This window comes from Mobula hypostoma, chromosome 8 (genome assembly GCF_963921235.1).
Source record: "Mobula hypostoma chromosome 8, sMobHyp1.1, whole genome shotgun sequence".
NCBI lineage: Eukaryota > Metazoa > Chordata > Chondrichthyes > Myliobatiformes > Myliobatidae > Mobula > Mobula hypostoma.
This window is the reverse complement of record NC_086104.1, coordinates 34,010,201-34,034,104: the sequence shown is the minus strand read 5'-3', so window position 1 is coordinate 34,034,104 and position 23,904 is coordinate 34,010,201. Positions and strand designations below refer to the sequence as shown.

The 23,904-nt window shown below is 42.0% G+C and overlaps 1 protein-coding gene across 3 annotated transcripts in view; it reads left to right on the top strand.

The window, feature by feature from the left end:
• Positions 1-23,904, top strand: part of srbd1 (S1 RNA binding domain 1) — a 319,766-nt gene that overhangs the window by 149,599 nt on the left and 146,263 nt on the right. For all 3 annotated transcript variants that reach the window (XM_063055672.1, XM_063055670.1, XM_063055671.1), the window contains exon 17: positions 13,142-13,224. In XM_063055672.1, coding sequence (XP_062911742.1) covers positions 13,142-13,224 — 83 coding nt within the window. The remainder of the gene's footprint in view (positions 1-13,141; positions 13,225-23,904) is intronic.

Here is a 23,904-nt window from a genome sequence, read left to right as displayed (position 1 = left end):
CTCCATACCTCATTCCCCAGCCACAAATCCAGTCGAATGACCGAACCCTATAAGTGAGCAGAGGTGGCAGCTGAGTGTCTTTCAGGTGAAATTGACAAGGGTAACGTGTGGGGGTGTAACAGTTTATGTTAATGAAACATAAGGTAAATAAATGAGGCAATATGAATTGGATTTAGAAACAGATAAAGGGGACTGCCATATTGCTAGACAAATATTCTGGGGTCCCTGATTATTAGGAAGATAGAAGAGCAAGTATTGATATAACAAGCAATGATCATGATCATTAAATCAACTTTCGAGTAACTAGAATAGTATCAGTGAAATATATGTACAGAAAGAAGCACAATCCTTGAAATGCATTTAAGGAAACTTTTTTTTCCTTTATTCAGCTCTTAGCCAACAAGTCCAATGTGAGAAAGAGCAGTACTAGACTTAGTTTTGGGAAGTGAATTTGGACAACGGGAAAAGTTGGCAGTGGAACACGGGCGGTGGTGGTCATAATTCAGTTTGATTTACCATGGTTATGGAAAAGAACAAAGATAAACTGTGTGTAAAAAAAAAAATCTAAATTGGGGTGATGCCAATTTTAATAGTCATAGATATAATCTTAAACAAAAGGTTTGGAAATAGCTACTTGAAAGTAAATCTGAGAGCAAAGGAGGTTTGCAAGGAGGAGGTAGTGCAAGTTGAGAATAAATATATATTCCAATTCTAGACCCACTGTGGATGTCGAGGAAAATGAAGGTCTAAGAGTAAGTGAAGTTTAGAACAGATACCAACGGAACAGCAGGGCTAGAAGAATGAAATGAGCTGTGGGCAAAATTGAAAAGGAAATTGAGAAGTACATGTAAAAATAACGATAAACAAAATTGAAGAAAGTACTGCATTGTGTTATAAATATTTAAAGGGACAGGGAACTTCCAAGATAATATGCGCCCCTAACGTGGTGATTGATGACATAAAAGTTTCCGAATGAAGACGTTGAATTTGTCTGTAAAATAGAAGAAGATGGCGCAAGTATTATTTATTTATTTAGTTTATTTCTTACATCCAAGGGAGTAAAAATCTTTTCTGTTGCCTCTCCATTGCAATGTACAAGGAATAAAGAGGGGGGATGTAGGAGAGTATTGTCCAAACACTAAAATTGTATACATAATTGTTTTGTATACGTGTTATGTACAGTCAGATACGCAATCAGATCAATGAGTATTGATAATTCTGATGGCCTGGTGAAAGAAGCTGTCCTAGAGCCTGTTGGTCCTGGCTTTAATGCTGCGGTTCCATTTGCCAGACAGTACAGCTGAATCAGTTTGTGGTTGGGCTGGCTGGAGTCCCGATGATCCTCCAGGCCCTTTTTACGCACCTGGTGCTCTAAATGTTCTGAATAGAGGAAAGTTCACATTCACTGATGCGCTGGGCTTTATGTAGAGGAATATGAAGTATTGGTAATGACAAATATAGGGCAAATGTCTTTAGAAGTGGATGCATTACTTCATCCAGTTAAAAATCTATCCCACTCTATGAAAAGGACCAAGGGAGAAAAATTGCACATTTTCCAAAGCTTTTTTCACTGAGGCATAATGCTGAAGGGCGTTAAGGGTACCTCCACACTACGCCGGATAATTTTGAAAACAAAGCTTTTTTTCTTCGTTTTGACCTTCTGTCCACACTGAAACGGCGTTTTCATCCCCCGAAAACAGAGATTTTCAGAAACGATCTCCAGAGTGAATAAATCTGAAAACGCCTAATATCCGTTGTAGTGTGTATGGGGTAACCGGAGAGATTTAAACAGGCTGTCATGACAACACCACAACAACAATGCTTTTTCTGCTTCTGCTTGGTATTGCGCAAGCTGTTATAAGGCACAGTCGGTGTGAATGGCGTGAGAGTTAAATTGTAAAGTGAGCTTTTTTGACTATTTAAAAACGCTGTCATGACGTGCTGGAACAGATAGCCGCAGCACGGCATTTCGTTGTTTTCTTGAACGCAACCAGCTAACAACTTCAGAACAGACGGCAACAACACTGAAGCCAGGAGGGTTAGAAATGTACTCACCAAATACTTTGACCCATAGCTTACTGAATAAATAAGTATATTCACTTTGCCCTGTTTTCTGTCCTTGCTTGTAATGAAGGTGGTTCACCTATTTATGCAAGTACTTCTCTGACAATAGATGTGTAACAGCCGAATGTAACATTGTATGGAAATACAAGATAACACCAATGCAGACGTTTTATACATTTAACAAGGTGCTTTATTAATACAACAGAGTTAGTCAGTTTTTCAATGTTCGTCGTCAGCCGGGTCATACTGTCCGTGAACCCCCCGTCGGTTGCCTCCATACGCTCCAGTATTTGTTTTTTTTAGTTTTAAGTCCTCCTGCGCGAGAGCCAAGAGCAAGTCCTTTTAAGTTTTTCTACTCTGTAATTGGACAAACGCGCACCAAGTATATCGTTTCCTCTTCACTTCTTTTCTGTGTGCCCTACGCATGCCCAGTAGGAGGAGATTCGCCCAAATATCCGTCTAATGTGGACGGAGATATTTTGAAAAACGCTTAGTGTGGACGTCTGTTGTTTTTACTCAAAACCGGCATTTTCAAAATTATCCGGCATAGTGTGGACGTAGCCTAAGTTTACTCGTGGCACCTTTGTTTAATAAGACAGGAGGATTAGGCTAAGTAACTGCAAACTAGTTTTGATAGTGGGCATAAACACAAGAGGTTCTGCAGAAAGTGCTGGAGGAACTCAGTAGATCAGACAGCATCTGTGGGAACAAATCAGCAGTTAACATTTCGAACCAAGACCCTTCATCAGGGAAAATTGGGCAAATTTGTTGAAGATGTTCTCAAAGGATGTCATATATCAACATTGATGATGATGGCGGGTTCTTCGCTTGCAAAGATCAGGAGGAAGGAAGAGTCCTCAGGAGCAGCAGCACAATCGTTGGTGACGTGGATCTTCAGACTCTGGAGCAGTAAGGACACAGCTGGGATGCAGGCAGAAATTGACCTGGGGCACTCAACATGAATTTTGGATTGTAGCGAATCTCTTAAACTTTGCTGCTTTCTGAAATTTGAGTCACCGTCATGGAGCATCGAAACAGGACCTTCAGTCCTTCGTATCCATTCTGGCCATCAAGTGGCTAACTAAACCAAAGCCATTTCTGTGCCATTGATCCTCACATCCTTTTTGTGTCTGTTGTAATACACAAGATGATCAAGACAGCGCCAACGTACAATACTGCCCCGGTCAGCATCTTCCAGATAGCTCACGAAAATATCTGTTTTACTACTTTTACGTCTGTTTCTCACCTTAAATGTGTTTCTTGGCAGTGTCATCCCCTGGGACGGTTCGTTGGATAAAGAAATCAATGCCAGGATTTGGAAGGCTTGTCAAATCCTGGGCTGCCTGTGATTATGTGTGCTAAGCCAGCACAATATCCAGATGTCCATGCAGATTAACTGGTACAAGACTATTGTCCTCATTGGCCTTCTGTATGGTTGTGAAATGTGGATCATATACAAGAGGCAACTCAAACTGCTGTAGCTCTTCCACATGCGCAGCCTGAGATCCATTATGGGTGTTTGCTGGAATGACCGTATCACAAACCTGTTTGTCCTTAATAGGTCAAAGTCTACCAATATTGGTGCCATGATCCTGAAAGCACAACTTCATTGGACCAGACATGTTATATGCATAGAGGACTCCAGATTCCCTTAGCAGCTGCTCTATGGCCAGTTATCTCAGAAGGAGAAGCCATGTTAGACCTTGTAAGAGTTTAAAAAGAGTGTGTGAAAGCGAACATTGTTTATAGTTGGCTTGCTCCCCGGCATCTGAAACATAGGGCACGAGACAGGGTGCGCCTTGGTTAAATCTGCTCAGAGCAGCTTAAAAGATGGGCGTCATGTGGCCCTGGAGACAGCCCAACAGAAGAGGAAAGCAGTAGCAACAGCCGTGCCTATGGAATCAGGACAATTCTCTTGTCCTCACTGTGAACATTGATGCCATTCAGGAATTGGCCTCTACAGACACCTCCAAACATACATTAAATGAGTTGCCCAAACAAAACTGTCATCATCAGAATCGACGGACAACCAACCTTATGCCTAATATATGTAAATTAAGTCTTCAATTGGTCTGCTGCACTGCCATACACTGAATCTCCAACAATAATGGTACATAGTGAGTATCTGGAAAATGTGCTTATTCATCACACTTTAGTTAAAGCACAGATCATTTCCATTTTGCCAGCAGATCTTTTGGGTGTTTAAGGAAACTATTGTTCAAAGAATAAGTCCTCAACCTTGCTACTAAAATTTATAGACAATATGTTCTCTAGTATGCTTTAGTGATATACATTACCTTCAGCAGACTTACTAAAAAATACTAAGAACTACTATCCAATCTGTCTGTAAAATCCTTCAAATCCATAAATGAAACCAACTCAGTACCCTCTCCTAAGTGAATGTCCCCAACATCAAATCTCTAATTGCACTTGGCCCAGTACTAAAGGCAAATCATATTGTTCACATGTTCAAAACACAAATGAATTAAACAAGCACTCCAAGCTCTCAGAGGAATTCCAAGAAAAACGCTTAATGTTTTGAGGATTGTCTGTTTTTACATCGGCTTTCCAGTAACAGCAGTTTACGTTCTGTTCATTTTGATCTATTTCTGATTGGCCTTAGTCTAGAATTCACATGGTGCATTTCTTCCTTGTCTTATCAGTTCCATCCCCATCTCAGGATGGTTTAGTTAATGGTGTTCATTCTAAGCCAATCAACTCCCTCATCTCATGTATTTCAGCTGCAACCCCTTCTCCTCTACCTCTATTTTAAAAAAAAAATTAGACCAGTGGTGTAGAAGGCATGGTGCATGCTAGCCTTCAGTTGGGGCATCAAGTTTAGGAGTAGGGACATTATGTTGCAGTTATTTAAGTCGATGGTGAGATTGCACTTGGGAGTATTGTGTACAGTATTAGTCATCCTGTTCTAGGAAGGACTTTGTCAAACTGGAGAGGGTGCAGAAGAGATTTATGAGAATGGTGCCAGAACTAGAAGGCCTAAGTTATACGAAGAGGCTAGCCACATTGGATCTTTATTCCTTGGAGCATAGGAGAAACAGAGGTGACCTCGTAGAAGTTTAAGAAGTCATGAGGGATATGGATATGGTGAGCAGTCAAAGTCTTTTTCCCCAGGTTGGGGAACCCAAAGCTAGATATAAAAGGAAAGAAATTTAAGAGACATGAGAGGTAAATTCTTTAAACAGTGGTTAGTATATCTGGAATGAGCTGCGAGAGGAGTGGTACGGTTGCAACATTTAACAAGCATTTGGATAAGTACATGGAGGGTTGTGGGCCGAATGCAGGCAACTGGGACTAGCAAGGAGGATCCTCTGGTGGCCAGATAAACCAAAGAGACTGTTTCTGTGCTATCTTACTCTGTGATTCAATCTTCCTTACCATCTCTTGCATCTGCTCTAATAATGAGGCTTTCACAAGAGTCCCTTCAAGATAATGTATTTTTTCTTTAACTGTGGCTTTCTCTCGATTACACTTCATAGTCATAGTCATACTTTATTGATCCTGAGGGAAATTGGTTTTTGTTACAGTTGCACCAACCAAGAATAGAGTATAAATATAGCAATATAAAACCATAAATAGTTAAATAATAATATGTAAATTATGCCAGGAAATAAGTCCAGGACCAGCCGATTGGCTCACAGAAAGTGAAAAATATATTTTTAAATTGTTTTTCAAGTCAGAAGTAATAAGAAGTAATAATAAAATATGTCCTGGTATTCATTAGTGTCTGGATAGTGTATATTTCATTAGTTTAATTGTTGGTTGTTTTCAGGTGATTATTCAATGAAATAAAAGACACAAATGTAAGGTTAAGGAAGCTGAGATCGAACTCGGCCCCTGAGGAATATAAAGGAAGCAGGAAAGTACTTCAGGGAATCAAGGCAGTAAAAAGGGTCATGAAATGCTTTGGCGAGTAGGATTGATAAGTCCCAAAAGTATTTTGTATTGCAAACAAAAGGCGCAGATCCTGAAAGGATAATACAGGTTTCCTCCGCTATCCGAAAGTAGGGCATTCCTATGAAACCTTTCGTAAGCTGAAATGGCATAAAGCGAAGAAGCAATTACCATTAATTTATATGGGAAAAATTTCTGAGCATTCCCAGACCCAAAAAAAATAATCTACCAAATCATACCAAATAACACATAAAACCTAAAGTAACACTAACGTTTAGTAAAAGCAGGAATGATATGATAAATACACAGCCTATATAAAGTAGAAATAATGTATGTACAGTGTAGTTTCACTTACCAGAATCAGGAAGACAGCGAGCACACTGGAAGGTTGAGAGGTGGTGGTGATGATGGTGTGTTAAGCTGAGTCGTTGGAGGTTGGGGTGGTGGGAGGTACAGGAGATTGAGGTGTAGGAGAGAGAGAGGAAGAGTGGTCATCTATTAACATCTCATCATCGTTTGAATCCATCAGGGTAGGCAGGTCACTAACGCCAATAGTAACGTCGGCAGCTTTCAAGATTCTTTCTTTCTGCGTGTAAATAGTACAAATGGTGGACGCAGGCAAGTTCAACGCACGCACAATGTCTTTATTTCGTTCACCATGATTGGAACACTTAATTACGTCCAGTTTTACGCTAAGCAGAACACCCTTACGAGCTCTCTTGGGCTTTTCTGATACCTTAGGACACATCTTGCTAACGGATGCACAAAATAAATCGAGATAAAGCACAAATGCTCACAGACACAGTTCAAAGCTATGGCGGCTTGATGCTGAGATGCTGAGTGTAGTTCCCAGGGAAGTCAAAGTCATAGTCATACTTTATTAATCCCGGGGGAAATTGGTTTTCGTTACAGTTGCTCCATAAATAATAAATAGTAATAGAACCATAAATAGTTAAATAGTAATATGTAAATTATGCCAGTAAATTATGAAATAAGTCCAGGACCAGCCTATCTGCTCAGGGTGTCTGACCCTCCAAGGGAGGAGTTGTAAAGTTTGATGGCCGCAGGCAGGAATGACTTCCTATGACGCTCTGTGTTGCATCTCAGTGGAATGAGTCTCTGGCTGAATGTACTCCTGTGTCCACCCAGTACATTATGTAGTGGATGGGAGACATTGACCAAGATGGCATGCAACTTAGACAGCATCCTCTTTTCAGACACCACCGTCAGAGAGTCCAGTTCCATCCCCACAACATCACTGGCTTTAACGAATGAGTTTGTTGATTCTGTTGGTGTCTGCCACCCTCAGCCTGCTGCCCCAGCACACAATAGCAAACATGATCGCACTGGCCACCACAGACTCGTAGAGCATCCTCAGCATCATCCGGCAGATTTTAAAGGAGCTCAGTCTCCTCAGGAAATAGAGACGGCTCTGACCCTTCTTGTAGACAGCCTCAGTGTTCTTAGACCAGTCCAGTTTATTGTCAATTCATATCCCCAGGTATTTGTAATCCTCCACCATGTCCACACTGACCTCCTGGATGGAAACGGGTCACCGGTACCTTAGCTCTCCTCAGGTCTACCACCAGCTCCGTAGAAAGGAGCATGGCAGTGCCACTTTTACTGCTCAGGGTGCACGCTACCTCTATAACGGCTTGCTGCAAAACAAATGCTGAGCGCCATTTTCACTTTTCGCCATTTTCACTTTTCGCCTTTTTCAATAAAAGCAAAAATCCTCTTCGGATTAATTTCGGTTAGCGAAAACAGGTACTAATGTAGGTCTTTCGTAATAGCGAAGTGGCGTAAAGCGAACTTTTGAAAAGCAGAGGATACCTGTACAATTCAAGAACAAAACAGGGGAATTCTGCCTAGCAAGTGGGCAAGATACTTGATGAGTACTTTGCATCTACATTCACCAAGGAGAAGGACCTGGGGAGAAATGAGATTGGGGAAGGTTATGCTGAAGAAAAGAGTAGGGCAGTGGATGTTGTCTATATAGACTTCAGTAAATCCTTGACAAGGTCCCTCAAAGTCGGCTGAGCAGATGATTAAGGCACATAGGATCAAAGGATACTTAATAGATTTCAGGAAAGAGAAAACCAAAGCAGTTAGTACGCTGGAAGTAACACCAGTGTGCTTCTAACCCTAGCGTGCAAACATCTGCTTGTCTCAGCAAAGCAGATCATCTGCCTCTAATTTATGTGAGGAGACTGTCTAGTCAGAGTTCTGTTGGATTGGGATGTAGAGTTATCATTTTTCTTGTAGTTTAACTTGTGCTTGCTTGTATTTTTTTATAATCAACTATGTACTGGTATTTTAGTGAATTTTCCAGCAATTACAGTACAGTTGCTACTGTATTCTTCCAGAAGCTTCTTAGTTTTCTATAGCAGGTGTCACATTACTTAAATCTGACTACTTTATAGACTAATTGTTAACATTGGAATTTTTTTCCTCCACTCTGAGTACAAGATGACCACGACTACCTTTTTTTCTTTATCTTTTGTTCGTTCTCTTGGCTCCTTTTTTCTATTTTACATTTTTGTAACATCTTGTAAAACAGCCATAAGCAACAAGTTTTATGCCTCATTCTTGACTTCCAAAAAACCTTTGGATAAGAAAATTCAGGTGAAGAAGAATTGAGGTGAATGAAGTTGCAACGCCATGACAACCCTATTCCCACACCTCAATCCGCGCCCGTCATGATGCTTGGCTCTTCTTCTGCCTCTGTCTCCGAGCCTATTTCTTTGGCAAGGACTCTACACCCAACACCCATGTCTCCTTCTGCCGTCCTCAAATCCTTCTCTTCCTTGTTACCTTTTGCCTGCTGTGGGCCTTTTCATTGCCAACTGCTGATGGGACATCAACTGTCTTGACTTCAACACTCCTCTCTCCAATTTCAATCTCACTCCTTCCGAACACTCTGCTCTCCACTCCCTCCACACCAATCCTAACCTCACCATCAAACCCACAGATAAGGGGGGGGTGGTGCTGTAGTAGTCTGGCGTACAGATCTCTACCTTGCTGAGGCCCAGCGACAACTCTCAGACACCTCCTTTTACTTACCCCTTGAGCAGGTCTCCACTAAGGAGTACAAGGCCATTGTTTCTCACACCATCACCAACCTTATTAACTCTGGGATCTCCCATCCACTGCCACCAACCTTATAGTTCCTGCACCCCACACCTCCCATTTCTGCCTTCTACCCAAGATCCACAAACCCACTTGTCCAGGTAGGTCCATTGTTTCAGCTTGTTCCTGCCCCACTGAACTCATATCTCATATCTCAACTCTGTTTTATCCCCTCTTGTTCAGTCCCTACCTAGCTTCATTCATGACACTTCACACACTCTGGATCTTTTCAATGATTTCAAGTTCCCTGGCCCCCATCATCTTATTTTTACTAAGGATGTGCCGTCCCAATACACCTCCATTCCCCACCAGGAAGTTCCTCAAAGCTCTCCGTTTCTTTCTGGACAGCAGACCCAACCACTTCCCCTCCACCACCACTCTGCTCCACCTAGTGGAGCTTGTCCTCACTCTTAATAATTTCTCCTTTGGCTCTTCCCACTTCCTTCAAACAAAAGGTGTAGCCACAGGCATGGGTCCCAGCTGTGCCAGCCTGTTTGTCAGCTACGTGGAACTGTCTATGTTCCAAGCCTACACTGGTGGCCAACCTGCAGTTTTCCTATGTTACATCAATTACAGCATTGGTGCTGCTTCCTGCACCCATGCAGAACTCATAGATTTCATCTAATTTGCCTCCAACTTCCACTCCGCCCTCAAGTTTACCTGGTCCTTTTACGACACCTCCCTTCCCTTTCTCAATCTCTCTGTCTCTGTCTCTAGAGACAGCGTATCTACAGGTGTCTATTATAAACCCACAGAATCTCACAGCTATCTGGACTATATCTCCTCCCACTCTGTTACTTGTAGAAATACCACCCCTTTCTCTCAATTCCTCCCTTCCGCCACATCTGCTCTCAGGATGAGGTTTTACCTTCCAGAATGAAGGAGACGTCCTCCCTTACTGCTCGGATCGCAAGGCTCTGCAGTGGATAGTGAGGTCAGCTGAGAAGATCATCGGGGTCTCTCTTCCTGCCATCACAGACATTTACACCACACGCTGCATCCGCAAAGCAAACAGCATTATGAAGGACCCCACGCACCCCTCATATAAACTCTTCTCCCTCCTGCCATCTGGAAAAAGGCACCGAAGCATTCGGGCTCTCATGACCAGACTATGTAACAGTTTCTTCCCCCAAGCCATCAGACTCCTCAATACCCAGAGCCTGGCCTGACACCAACCTACTATACCAGGGGTCCTCAACCATTTTTGCACCGCGGACCGGTTTAATATTGACAATATTCTTGCGGACCGGCCGACCGGTGGGGGAGGGGAAGCAGTGTTGAAGTAGGGTTAAACTCACCTCAACGTGTCTTTTACAGTTTGGGTTGCCAGCTTTCTCACTCCCAAATAAGGGACAAAAGTAGCAGTCAAATTCCGGGACACTTTACCCCAGGAAAGACTACCATGACCATGAAGCCTTGTGCGGGCACCCATGTGCGCATGTGTGATGTGGACATGTGATGTGTGCATGCGCGTACATGCCAATTTTTTCCCCGCAAATCACTTTTGCCTTCATCTTCCTGACTACGCTGTACATACGTTATTTCTACTTTATATAGGCTGTGTATTTATCATATCATTCCTGCTTTTACTACATGTTAATGTTATTTATTTTTGGTTTTATGTGTTATTTGGTATGATTTGTTAGGTTATTTTTTGGGTCTGGGAACGCTCAAAAATTTTTCCTATATAAATTAATGGTAATTGCTTCTGCGCTTTACACCATTTTGGCACGAGAGGTTTCATAAAAACGTTATACCTTAGCGGGGGAAATACGGGACAAACCAATTTAACCCAATATACCAGATGTCCCGGCAAGTACGGGACAGTTGGCAACCCTGTGTTCAAGTTCAAGAGTGCATGACAGGGAATGAGGAAAGGTGCAGCTGACTCCTATCGTTTCCTCACGGCCCGGTAGCACATGCTTTGCGGCCCGGTGGATAGGGACTGCTGTACTATACCCTCTACTGTGCCTACTATCTTGTTTATTATTTATTGTAGTGCCTGCACTGTTCTGTGCAGTTTATGCAGTCCTGGATAGGTCTGTAGTCTAGTGTAGTTTTTGTGTTGTTTTTACGTAGTTCAGTGTAGTTTTTGTATTGTTTCATGTAGCACCATGGTCCTGGAAACGGTTGTCTCATTTTTACTGTGTTCTGTACCAGCAGTTATGGTTGAAATGACAATAAAAAGTGACTTGACTTGACTTGACTTCAGGGCCCCAAACAATCCTTCCAGATAAGGCAACACTTCACCTGTGAGCCTGTTGGGGTTGCATACTGTGTCCAGTGCTCCCAGTGTGGCCTCTTGTATATCAGTGAGACCCACCGTAGATTGGGAGGCCGCTTCGCTGAGCACCTATGCTCCATCCGCCAGAAAAAGTGGGATCTCCCAGTCCCACCCATTTTAATTCCACTTCCCAGTCCCACCCATTTTAATTCCACTTCCCAGTCCCATTCCGATATGTCTATCCATGGCCTCTTCCACTTTCGTGATGAGGCCACACTCGGGTTGGAGAGACAACACCTTTTATTCCGTCTTGTGTAGCCTCTAACTTGACAGCATGAACATCGATTCCTCGAACTCCTGGTAATGCCCCCCACCCCTTCACCATTCTCCATCCCGTTTTCCCTCTTTTACATTAACTCCTTGCCTGCCCATTGCCTCCCTCTGGTGCTCCTCCTGCCTTTTCTTTCTTCCACAGCCTTCTGTCCTCTCCTTTTGAACCCTCCCTTCTCCAGCACTGTATCTCTTTCACCAATCAATTTCCCAGCTCTTTACTTCACCCCTCCCCCTCCCTGGTTTCACCTATCACTTTGTGTTTCTCTATCCCCCTCACCCCACCTTTTAACCCTACTCCTCATCTTTTTTTGCTACAGTCCTGCTGAAGGGTCTCAGCTCGAAACGTTAACTGTACTCTTTTCCAAAAAAACAAACTGCCTGGCCTGCTGAGTTCCTCCAACATTTTGTGTGTGTTGCTTGCATTTACAGCTTTTGCAGATTTTCTCTTGTTTGTGAGACAAAATAAATAGGATGTATTTCTCCGAGTAGAAAGTAGCAACATTCAAGTTAACTTGTAGAAGGGTTATGGGGGGGTGTATTAGATCATAAGGCATCAACGCAGGATTATGCTATTTGGCCCATCAAGACTGCTCCGCCCTCTGATCTCAGCTGATTTCAACCCATCCATTTGACTTCTCCCTGAAACCTTAGATGCCCTTATTAATCAAGAACATATCAATCTCCGCTTTAAATATACCACTGACTTGGCTTCCAGGGCTGTCAGTAGCAATGAATCTACAGATTCACCACCCTCTGGCTGAAGAAATACCTCCTCATCTCTGTCCAAAGAGACGACCTTGATAACAAAGAAATTGATAGAAAGAATGTCTAGGATGAAGCTTTCACCACACTTAGCAGATACCTGAATGAGCATACCTTGCCTAGACGTACACCAAAAACTGGCAATGGGATAAGCCTACAATCTTTTTGCCAGCATAGGTTCAGTGAGCGGAATAAAATCTATGTGCCATTGTCTTGTATGATTCTATGAGTCTTATCGTTTTTTTCCCTCTCATGGTCTTCATCTGTGTTCTATTGGTACCCCCGCTTCCACATCATTCCAGTATTGCCAAGTTCTGCTGGGATCTATTCCCACAAGGAATTGCTGAAATGGAATGACTTTATTTTCACGTGGGGTCTGGCAGGGCAAGAATAATTGGTATTTGTATTTAACTGGAATATGTATCTAAAAATTAATAGAACAGGAAAATGTAACTTAACGGACTGCATTTATCTCTTAAGAGTGTGATTTTAGTAAGCTAGCTGTTGAAATTAGAACATAATTTATCTCCTTCCTGCATCCTTAATTAAAGAGTATTTTCATAAAATTCCATTCTACAAATGCACTCATGAACATTAACTTTGCCATGAATACAAAAATGTGAAGAGAGTGAAGAAAAAAATTTTATTGTGAATTGTGACTTAAGTAAGTTGCATGTTTCAATGGCCTTGTGTTTCTTGTCTGTTTTCCCTCTCTAGTATCCATAGCAAGACGTGTTCAGGATCCATTGGCTGAGTTAGTAAAAATTGAGCCAAAACACATAGGAGTTGGAATGTATCAGGTAAGACATGTATGATTTATTTTGTGAAGGTAATGTGCTTCACCATCAACTGCAGTTCTGAAATGGGCACTTTGAAACATAGCATTGCAGTTAAACATCGGCCAGTTTTCAAGTTTTTTATATAAGAATTGCACAGCCAACCAAATGACCAATAAATGTTCTGAAGCTTTTTTTCGTCCCGCTCAGTAGGTTTTATCATAAATGATCCAGACTCTCAGGGATAGCTGCAGCTAGATTTTACAGTCTATTAAAAGCCATCAGATTGGACCTGTAACACGATCCTCGTAGCCCGTTCCTTTTCACATTATTAAGTGATATATTTCAGTGCTTTGTGTAAACTGGTACCGGATATTGATCCCGTGCATATAAAAAAAACGTCCTGGGCTTCTGTCATTATCACTATATTTAATTTGTTTTATTTTTGGTGATATTTCTATTGCTATTTGTGTTCATGTGTGTTCTAGCTTTTAATATTGTCATTGATCTGATTTTGTAAAATGTTGAACGAATGCTGTAGGATGTCTAAGATAATCTCATTTATTTTAAGGACCAACGAGTAGAATGAATAGTGTATTGGTTTCTATCATTGGTTAGACACTCCTTTTGGATGAAACAATAGTATTATATGTGAAGCCCCATGTTTACCTGAGTTGCTTCAGTGACATTTCCCCATATAACTCTCAAAAAGTTCAGATGCCCCTGCATGTAGGCACAAAAGTGAAAGCACCAGATTCTGAGGAGTTCTTATTGCTGCCATTCTCCCTGCATTTTGATATTGGACTTCTCAATATCCCGCAGTGGAGTGCCAATTTCCTGCAGTATCCTGACAATTGTGATAGGAAACAACAGGAATTCTGCAGATGCTGGAAATTCAAGCAACATACATCAAAGTTGCTGGTGAACGCAGCAGGCCAAGCAGCATCTATAGGAAGAGGCGCAGTCGACGTTTCAGGCCGAGACCCTTCGTCAGGACTAACTGAAGGAAGAGTGAGTAAGGGATTTGAAAGCTGGAGGGGGAGGGGGAGATGCAAAATGATAGGAGAAGACAGGAGGGGGAGGGATGGAGCCGAGAGCTGGACAGGTGATCGGCAGAAGGGGATACGAGAGGATCATGGGACAGGAGGTCCGGGAAGAAAGACGGGGGGGGGGTGACCCAGAGGATGGGCAAGAGGTATATTCAGAGGGACAGAGGGAGAAAAAGGAGAGTGAGAGAAAGAATGTGTGCATAAAAAAGAGTAACAGATGGGGTACGAGGGGGAGGTGGGGCCTAGCGGAAGTTAGAGAAGTCAATGTTCATGCCATCAGGTTGGAGGCTACCCATACGGAATATAAGGTGTTGTTCCTCCAACCTGAGTGTGGCTTCATCTTTACAGTAGAGGAGGCCGTGGATAGACATGTCAGAATGGGAATGGGATGTGGAATTAAAATGTGTGGCCACTGGGAGATCCTGCTTTCTCTGGCGGACAGAGCGTAGATGTTCAGCAAAGCGGTCTCCCAGTCTGCGTCGGGTCTCACCAATATATAAAAGGCCACATCGGGAGCACCGGACGCAGTATATCACCCCAGTCGACTCACAGGTGAAGTGATGCCTCACCTGGAAGGACTGTTTGGGGCCCTGAATGGTGGTAAGGGAGGAAGTGTAAGGGCATGTGTAGCACTTGTTCCGCTTACACGGATAAGTGCCAGGAGGGAGATCAGTGGGGAGGGATGGGGGGGACGAATGGACAAGGGAGTTGTGTAGGGAGCGATCCCTGCGGAATGCAGAGAGAGGCGGGGAGGGAAAGATATGCTTAGTGGTGGGATCCCGTTGGAGGTGGCGGAAGTTACGGAGAATAATATGTTGGACCCGGAGGCTGGTGGGGTGGTAGGTGAGGACCAGGGGAACCCTATTCCTAGTGGGGTGGTGGGAGGATGGAGTGAGAGCAGATGTACGTGAAATGGGGGAGATGCGTTTAAGAGCAGAGTTGATAGTGGAGGAAGGGAAGCCCCTTTCTTTAAAAAATGAAGACATCTCCCTCGTCCTAGAATGAAAAGCCTCATCCTGAGAGCAGATGCGGCGGAGACGGAGGAATTGCGAGAAGGGGATGGCGTTTTTGCAGGAGACAGGGTGAGAAGAGGAATAGTCCAGATAGCTGTGAGAGTCAGTAGGCTTATAGTAGACATCAGTGGATAAGCTGTCTCCAGAGACAGAGACAGAAAGATCTAGAAAGGGGAGGGAGGTGTCGGAAATGGACCAGGTAAACTTGAGGGCAGGGTGAAAGTTGGAGGCAAAGTTAATAAAGTCAACGAGTTCTGCATGCGTGCAGGAAGCAGCGCCAATGCAGTCGTCGATGTAGCGAAGGAAAAGTGGGGGACAGATACCAGAATAGGCACGGAACATAGATTGTTCCACAAACCCAACAAAAAGGCAGGCATAGCTAGGACCCATACGGGTGCCCATAGCTACACCTTTAGTTTGGAGGAAATGGGAGGAGCAAAAGGAGAAATTATTAAGAGTAAGGACTAATTCTGCTAGACGGAGCAGAGTGGTGGTAGAGGGGAACTGATTAGGTCTGGAATCCAAAAAGAAGCGTAGAGCTTTGAGACCTTCCTGATGGGGGATGGAAGTATATAGGGACTGGACATCCAAGGTGAAAATAAAGCGGTGGGGGCCAGGGAACTTAAAATCATCGAAAAGTTTAAGAGCGTAACATAAATGTTCGTGACATTTATGTCATGTCTTAAACTTTTCGATGATTTTAAGTTCCCTGGCCCCCCACCGCTTTATTTTCACCATGGATGTCCAGTCCCTATATACTTCCATCCCCCATCAGGACGGTCCCAAAGCTCTACGCTTCTTTTTGGATTCCAGACCTAATCAGTTCCCCTCTACCACCACTCTGCTCCGTCTAGCAGAATTAGTCCTTACTCTTAATAATTTCTCCTTTTGCTCCTCCCATTTCCTCCAAACTAAAGGTGTAGCTATGGGCACCCGTATGGGTCCTAGCTATGCCTGCCTTTTTGTTGGGTTTGTGGAACAATCTATGTTCCGTGCCTATTCTGGTATCTGTCCCCCACTTTTCCTTCGCTACATCGACGACTGCATTGGCGCTGCTTCCTGCACGCATGCAGAACTCGTTGACTTTATTAACTTTGCCTCCAACTTTCACCCTGCCCTCAAGTTTACCTGGTCCATTTCCGACACCTCCCTCCCCTTTCTAGATCTTTCTGTCTCTGTCTCTGGAGACAGCTTATCCACTGATGTCTACTATAAGCCTACTGACTCTCACAGCTATCTGGACTATTCCTCTTCTCACCCTGTCTCCTGCAAAAACGCCATCCCCTTCTCGCAATTCCTCCGTCTCCGCCGCATCTGCTCTCAGGATGAGGCTTTTCATTCTAGGACGAGGGAGATGTCTTCATTTTTTAAAGAAAGGGGCTTCCCTTCCTCCACTATCAACTCTGCTCTTAAACGCATCTCCCCCATTTCACGTACATCTGCTCTCACTCCATCCTCCCACCACCCCACTAGGAATAGGGTTCCCCTGGTCCTCACCTACCACCCCACCAGCCTCCGGGTCCAACATATTATTCTCCGTAACTTCCGCCACCTCCAACGGGATCCCACCACTAAGCATATCTTTCCCTCCCCGCCTCTCTCTGCATTCCGCAGGGATCGCTCCCTACACAACTCCCTTGTCCATTCGTCCCCCCCATCCCTCCCCACTGATCTCCCTCCTGGCACTTATCCGTGTAAGCGGAACAAGTGCTACACATGCCCTTACACTTCCTCCCTTACCACCATTCAGGGCCCCAAACAGTCCTTCCAGGTGAGGCATCACTTCACCTGTGAGTCGACTGGGGTGATATACTGCGTCCGGTGCTCCCGATGTGGCCTTTTATATATTGGTGAGACCCGACGCAGACTGGGAGACCGCTTTGCTGAACATCTACGCTCTGTCCGCCAGAGAAAGCAGGATCTCCCAGTGGCCACACATTTTAATTCCACATCCCATTCCCATTCTGACATGTCTATCCACGGCCTCCTCTACTGTAAAGATGAAGCCACACTCAGGTTGGAGGAACAACACCTTATATTCCGTATGGGTAGCCTCCAACCTGATGGCATGAACATTGACTTCTCTAACTTCCGCTAGGCCCCACCTCCCCCTCGTACCCCATCTGTTACTCTTTTTTATGCACATATTCTTTCTCTCACTCTCCTTTTTCTCTCTCTGTCCCTCTGAATATACCTCTTGCCCATCCTCTGGGTCACCCCCCCCCCCCCGTCTTTCTTCCCGGACCTCCTGTCCCATGATCCTCTCGTATCCCCTTCTGCCTGTCACCTGTCCAGCTCTCGGCTCTATCCCTCCCCCTCCTGTCTTCTCCTATCATTTTGCATCTCCCCCTCCCCCTCCAGCTTTCAAATCCCTTACTCACTCTTCCTTCAGTTAGTCCTGACGAAGGGTCTCGGCCTGAAACGTCGACTGCGCCTCTTCCTATAGATGCTGCTTGGCCTGCTGCGTTCACCAGCAACTTTGAATTGTGATAGGAAATCTGTCTGTTGAATCTCTGCTCGCTATAGTGTTGGAAATCTAAAATTAACAGAGACAATTCTGGAAACACAAACAGATCAGGCAGCATTTGTGGAACGAGGGTTTAACCTTTCAAGCTGAAGACTGTCCAGCAGACCCAAATCTTTGACCTCAAACAATAGCTCTGTTCACTTATCTCTACCAAATACAACTATTCATTTTGAAAGAGGATAAAATGTAACATTAATTACATTTCAATTGAGTTAAATGTAGCCGTTTAAGTGTTTTAAACTTAAGTTTTCCCCAAGTTTTAATGATTGACGTATTAATGATTAATTTTAATGGGTTTTGAAAGTTGTCCATTTCAGAGGCTTTGCAAACATAGTTGGCAGCTATTTATAGTCACAGTGCAGATTATTAGTTCAGATTGAGTAAGGGAGTGGCAAGCTGATGCTTCCGAGATATTTTGGGCCAATTTTAATGACTGGTTTGTAGGTGTAGCTGTTTATATAAAATGTAATCCATTTCTGCAGTTTGCATTTAAATCTGAATCCTTTGTTCAGTCGTGAGAAAATTAATTCAGATGATTAAATAGAACTAGAGCAACACACACTAAATGCTGGAAGAACTCAGCAGGTCAGGCAGCATCTGTGGAAATGAATAAACAGTTAAATGTTTCTGGCCAAGACGCTTCATCATGACTCAGGAATAAAACTAGATTTTTTAGAAATAGTTTATATAATGGGTAATCATGAAGCAACAGAATTGTTGTTTAAAAAAACAGCTGATTCACTAACAACTTTCAGAGAAGAAAATACAGCAGTTTCTGGTTCATTGGGCCATCGGTTAATCATGGCTTATTCAGGACAACTTTTAAAGTGGAAAAACTAATTGACAAAATAGTCAGGATTCCTATGTTTCTGTTGCTGAACAGATTTAAATAGTATCAGTTGTGTGTGTTGGTCTTCAAAAAGCTGTAATTTTTGGCACTTTAATTGACAAGAAGTAAGCAGTAAGATAATTCAGAACTGTTTGGCTCGCTGTGGTTTGAAGCATTCAGGCTTGCAGATGCAAGAAACGGCTGTTAAACATTACAGAACAATTAAATTTTAAGTAGCGTCTTTTGCGTGTGCTTGTGTTATGTTATCCATTTGGGCCAAAGGACTCTGATTCAAAAAGCAGTGATTTTTGATCATTTTGTTTTTTATTATTTTGACCATGCAGGAAGGCAATGAATGCAGTTCCTTGTCTGACTACACTGGGTGTCTGCACTAATTTTGTTCACTTACAGTCATTCAAAGGAACATTGCTGTGATAAATTCTTCCATTGATAACCATAAGGAACTAAGACACAGTTTTATAACACTGTAGAAGTATTGGTAGTGTTCTAATTTGTTCTGTATTTCATTTGAAATGCATAATTTATTACTCAGTTAACCAGTAGTTTCTTTTTTATACGTTTTTAAACTATTTCCATGAAACTTCGGCTAATTGGGCCAAAATGTCTTAGTCCTGATGTGTGCCAATTAAACAGAATCCACTCTATATCCTACTTACCTGCCCAGGGCTCTAGAAACGTGATTGATACTTAACAGTCCTCTCAATTAGCCTCACAAGCCTTTCTGTTCCCAAGTAATTAAGAATGGGCAGGAAATGGTAATTTAATCAGTGGTGCCCGTACTCATGAATAACGAACTTAGTGGATGTTATGGTGGTGTAAGCATTAGACCTACTTCCTCACAGTACCAGCATACCGAGGTTCAATCCAAGTTCCATCAAGGCATTTCATGTTTTCCTCAATTCTTCTGTTTCTTATGCATCCGAAGTTATGAGTGTTGGTAGGTTAATGAGCAGCTGTAATTTGTCTCTAGTGGGTGGATAAGAGTATAATTTGGGGTGGGGGGGAAGTTTATTGGAATGGGAAGAGCATAAAATAGGTTCTCGATGACTTGTACAGTATTTTATATTGCGTACATTTTGCATTACACAAATTATTTGCTTTCCTGCTTCTTTGAAGATTATATGGAAAAGCTGTTGTAGAAATAAAAGTTAGCTCATTTGACTATTCAGCTCATGGTTGATTGCTCATGGCTGTTTGCATTACTGTCTTGTAAGTTGCTGGTTCCTATTGTGTTGTCTGTTATGGAAATGTCCTATGCTTTATGCTTGGCACTGAACCACAGTTAATTCTGGTTTGTTTCATATATGGGCAATAAAGCGATTCTGATTCTGATGTGCATTTTGGAGCTGCAGGGTATCTCAGAAGCTAGTCAATTATTTATTTTTCCTGATGTCTGCAATGGTTGTAGAGATTACATTACTTTATTAGAAATTGCACCCACTGGATCTCACTCTCAATCTATTATGGTCCCAGTATATTTGGCATTTAGAGTTTGAGCTTAATATTAATTTCTCACTGGGGAAACTAGTCCATGGCTGTACTCAATAGATGCATTGCCCAGCTTCTCCCATTCTCTTCATCAAGAGATGGTCATGTTCTTTAGATAATGTGTCCCACCTGAAGTTTTGTTGTAAGTATATAACCTTGGTTAGAGGCTTCTTAAGCTTGCTTAATAACAGCATAATTTGTTTTAAAAAAAAGTGTGAATGTAGGGGCATACTTGCAAAACTTTTATGTGGTTAAAGTCATGCACGCAAAATAAAAATGAAGATGTGATGTGAGGAGGAAGAGGATATCTCTTTGTCATGGTTGGATAGGGGTGCAAAGGGGAAAAGTGATCTCATGACATCAAAATTGTGAACTTAACTAAAAACAAAATGCCAGCACTGGTCAAGTACTTTCTGTCTTTATTTTGGGTTTTCAGTATCTGCAGTGGTCTGCATGTGAATCTGTTTCATTTCAAGCTTTCAGTGTCAGCAAGTGGTATACAGCCGAGTTCTTGAGCTGGTTTTTCAGTACGAAGCACTCCCAATTTAAGAATATAGAATTGAGATTTCCTAGTGAAAAGTACCTTAAACGCACTTCAGAGGCAAGGAATTAAGTTGCGTTGATTGACCATTTACCTAAGCTATCCTGATTCACAACTTACTAACGCACCTATCTTTCTAAATTGAGCAAATTTGCTTGTACCACAGTTTGTCCCTTCTCCAAGTAATCATTGTAGATAATAAATAGTGAGGGCCCAGGTCTAATCACTGTGGCACCATTCTTGTTATCAATAAAGTTCATCTATCTGAAAAAGATCCATTTATCGCAAACACTTTTCTGTTAGTAAAGCAGTTTCCCATCTATGTGAATATATCATACATTTTTATCTTGTTCAGTAACTTTTGTGTGGTACCTTATCAAAATGCCTTTTAGAATTTCAGCTACATTACACTTACTGATAGCCTTTTGTTCCCAATAATTGTTACATCCTTAAAGAATCCTAGCAAAAATGTCATTTCTCTTTAATGAAACTGTAATCTAAATTATTTTGATTTTTTTTAAAATTCTCTTGCTGTTACTACCTTTATAGTGGACGCCAGCATTTTTCCATTTACAAATGTTAGGCTAGGTGACTAAAGGTTTCCTACTTTCTATTTCCCTTCTTTCTGGATTTGTGGCTTTACATTTATGTTTTTCTAATCCTTTGGGAGCTCTCCAGAATCTGAAGAATTTTCATAGATTACAAACAATGCATCCATTCTCTTGCTACTACATCTTTTAAGGTGCGAGAAAATAGATCAATGTATTAGCTTTCAATACCAACAAATGGGACTTGCGAACCCATGGAGATTTTTTTTTACTCACAATAACAAATACTTTCAGTTCGTTCGTGTAAGGAGGTGACCAGAACTGAATTTGATCAACGAAATATAGCCTTTCCTCCATGATGGTGTCTACACTGCTTGCTGCCTCAGGAAAGCAGTCAACATAGTTAAGGACCCCTCTCACCCTGTTTATTCTCTCTTCTTCCCTCTCCCATTGAACAGAAGATACAAAACCTCGAGAGCACGTACCACCAGGCTCAAGGACAGAGTTATAGGACTCTTGAATAGACATCTTATACCATGTATACGAACTCCTGATCTTTTAATCTATCTCATCATATCCCTTGAACTTTATTTTTCTACCTGAACTTTACTTGCTCTGTAACTAGCACTATAATTCTGCATCCTGTGCTTTGTTTTCCTCTATGTGCTACTTCAAAGTACTTGTGCATGAAATGTCTCTGGATGGCATGCAAGCAAAAGATTTTTGATGTATTTCAGTCTATGTGACCAGAACAATCCCATTACCAGTTCAAAATAATTATTTAGAATCTCTGCCATTTCTCTATTTCCCAGTTTTAATTCCCACATCTCATCCTCTAAAGTATTTGTTTTAAGTACTCTCTAGGAGTTCTAAAATGTATTTGCTCTTAGCTCTTATAGTGTGTTTTCCAGTTGTCTATCTTCACAATTTTTGTGCTTTTTCTTTCAGTTTAAATCTATCCTTAATTTCTTTAACCACTGTGGTATCTCCATCCCTTTGAAACTTGTTTTGCTATTGATAATATCACTGAGATTTATAAAGTATTTAATTTAATGTCTGACATTACTGATCTACTGTCATGTCTTTTGCTCTTTTAACTCATGTTTCCAGACACCTCTTGTCCGGAAACTATCATCTCACCCTACCTCAACCCAATGCAGTCATTAATTTTTGGGTCGGAGCCCCGTCTTATTCACCACCAGTAACATAGAATATAACAGTGCCTTGCATTTTCATCTTATTTCCCCAGTGCTTCCTCTTTGTATAGGCTTGATAAAGCACTACGAAAGGGGTGTCTGTTGTCATCGAAATTGTTAATGGCTTTGAATAGATACTTAAATGATAAACCTTTTCCTTCCTTTCCTTTAAATAGCTTTAAGTGTCACTTTACAATGGAGTAAAATATCATTAAATGTCCCAAAGGTTCCAGATCAAGTACTTTGGAGGTATATACCTCAACTTTCATCAGGCTGCTGGATTGGGACTTCCTGAATTCTTTTGCGTCTTAGTTCTTAAGCCTTGCTCCAAGTGTCACCCTTGCCGCTGTCAGAAAATTGAGTACTTAATCTCAATTGCTACCTCAGTTAGATATTGAGGTGCCACTCGGTGAACCCTCTTTCAAAAAGGATGTTTAATCATTTCAGATGTCATGAAAGATCTGACCTTTACTACTTCCCTTCTCTTCAAATAGCACAATCCTGGCCAATGTTTAGCAGTTGAGCAGTATTACTAATAAACATTTTATCTTGTCATTATCCATTTGTGTTTATAGTTTCCATATATTACAGCAGGGACTACAGTAAGTTGGATGTAAAATCTCATTGGGATGTTTTGAAGTTATGATAGGTGCTATAAACATGGAAGTTGTTCCATTTTAATGCCCTTCTATCCAGTGCTTTCTCCAGTTTGGCTATCTTGCCTTTCAGGCTTTGTTTTCTATTCTGGTTCTCATTTCTTTTCCAGACCTTCAAGACACCTGTTTTTCTTTTCAGAATTCTGGAAACTTGAGATTCAGAATTGCCATGCTTTTGTATTGCTGGCTTTTGAAGTTTCAATTCCTGCAGGCTGTTCAAATATCCATTTGCTTGCGTCGTGACAAGTCATGATGGTTTTTGTTTGAACCATCTGGAAAATTTACTTCCATTTCTCCATCACCCACAACGTGCATCTTAAGTCCATTTATCACTGAACTAAATTAAGATTGTGAAGTGAAAATCTTGGATTCAAAGATGATATACTGCTTCATGCCAAACTTACATAAGTGTAAATTGCAATAAAATAACCTTTTCACAATTATAAGTTTATAAGATGCAGGCATCACCAGCCGCCCGGCATTTATTAGCTATCTTAGATTGCTCCTAAGGCAGTGATCATGAGTTAGTTACCGTCTTGAACTGCTTCAGTTCTGGGAAAGAAATTTTAAAGATTAAATTTTGTTTTAACAAGAATAGATTTAGGAAACCCTTTGAGTTTGCCTCATATCACAATCCAACTTTCCCCAAATCCATTTTCCTGGCACCTGTGGCATGGTGGTGCGGCGTTAAGGATCTGGATTTGATCTTGATGTCAGATGTTTTCTCTGGGGTGTTTGCACATTCTCCTCAGTCTGCATTGGTTTTGCTTGTTGCACTGGTTTCCTTCCACGGCTATAGAGTTCAGACTGTTCCCGTAAGAAGGAAGGGTGATGAT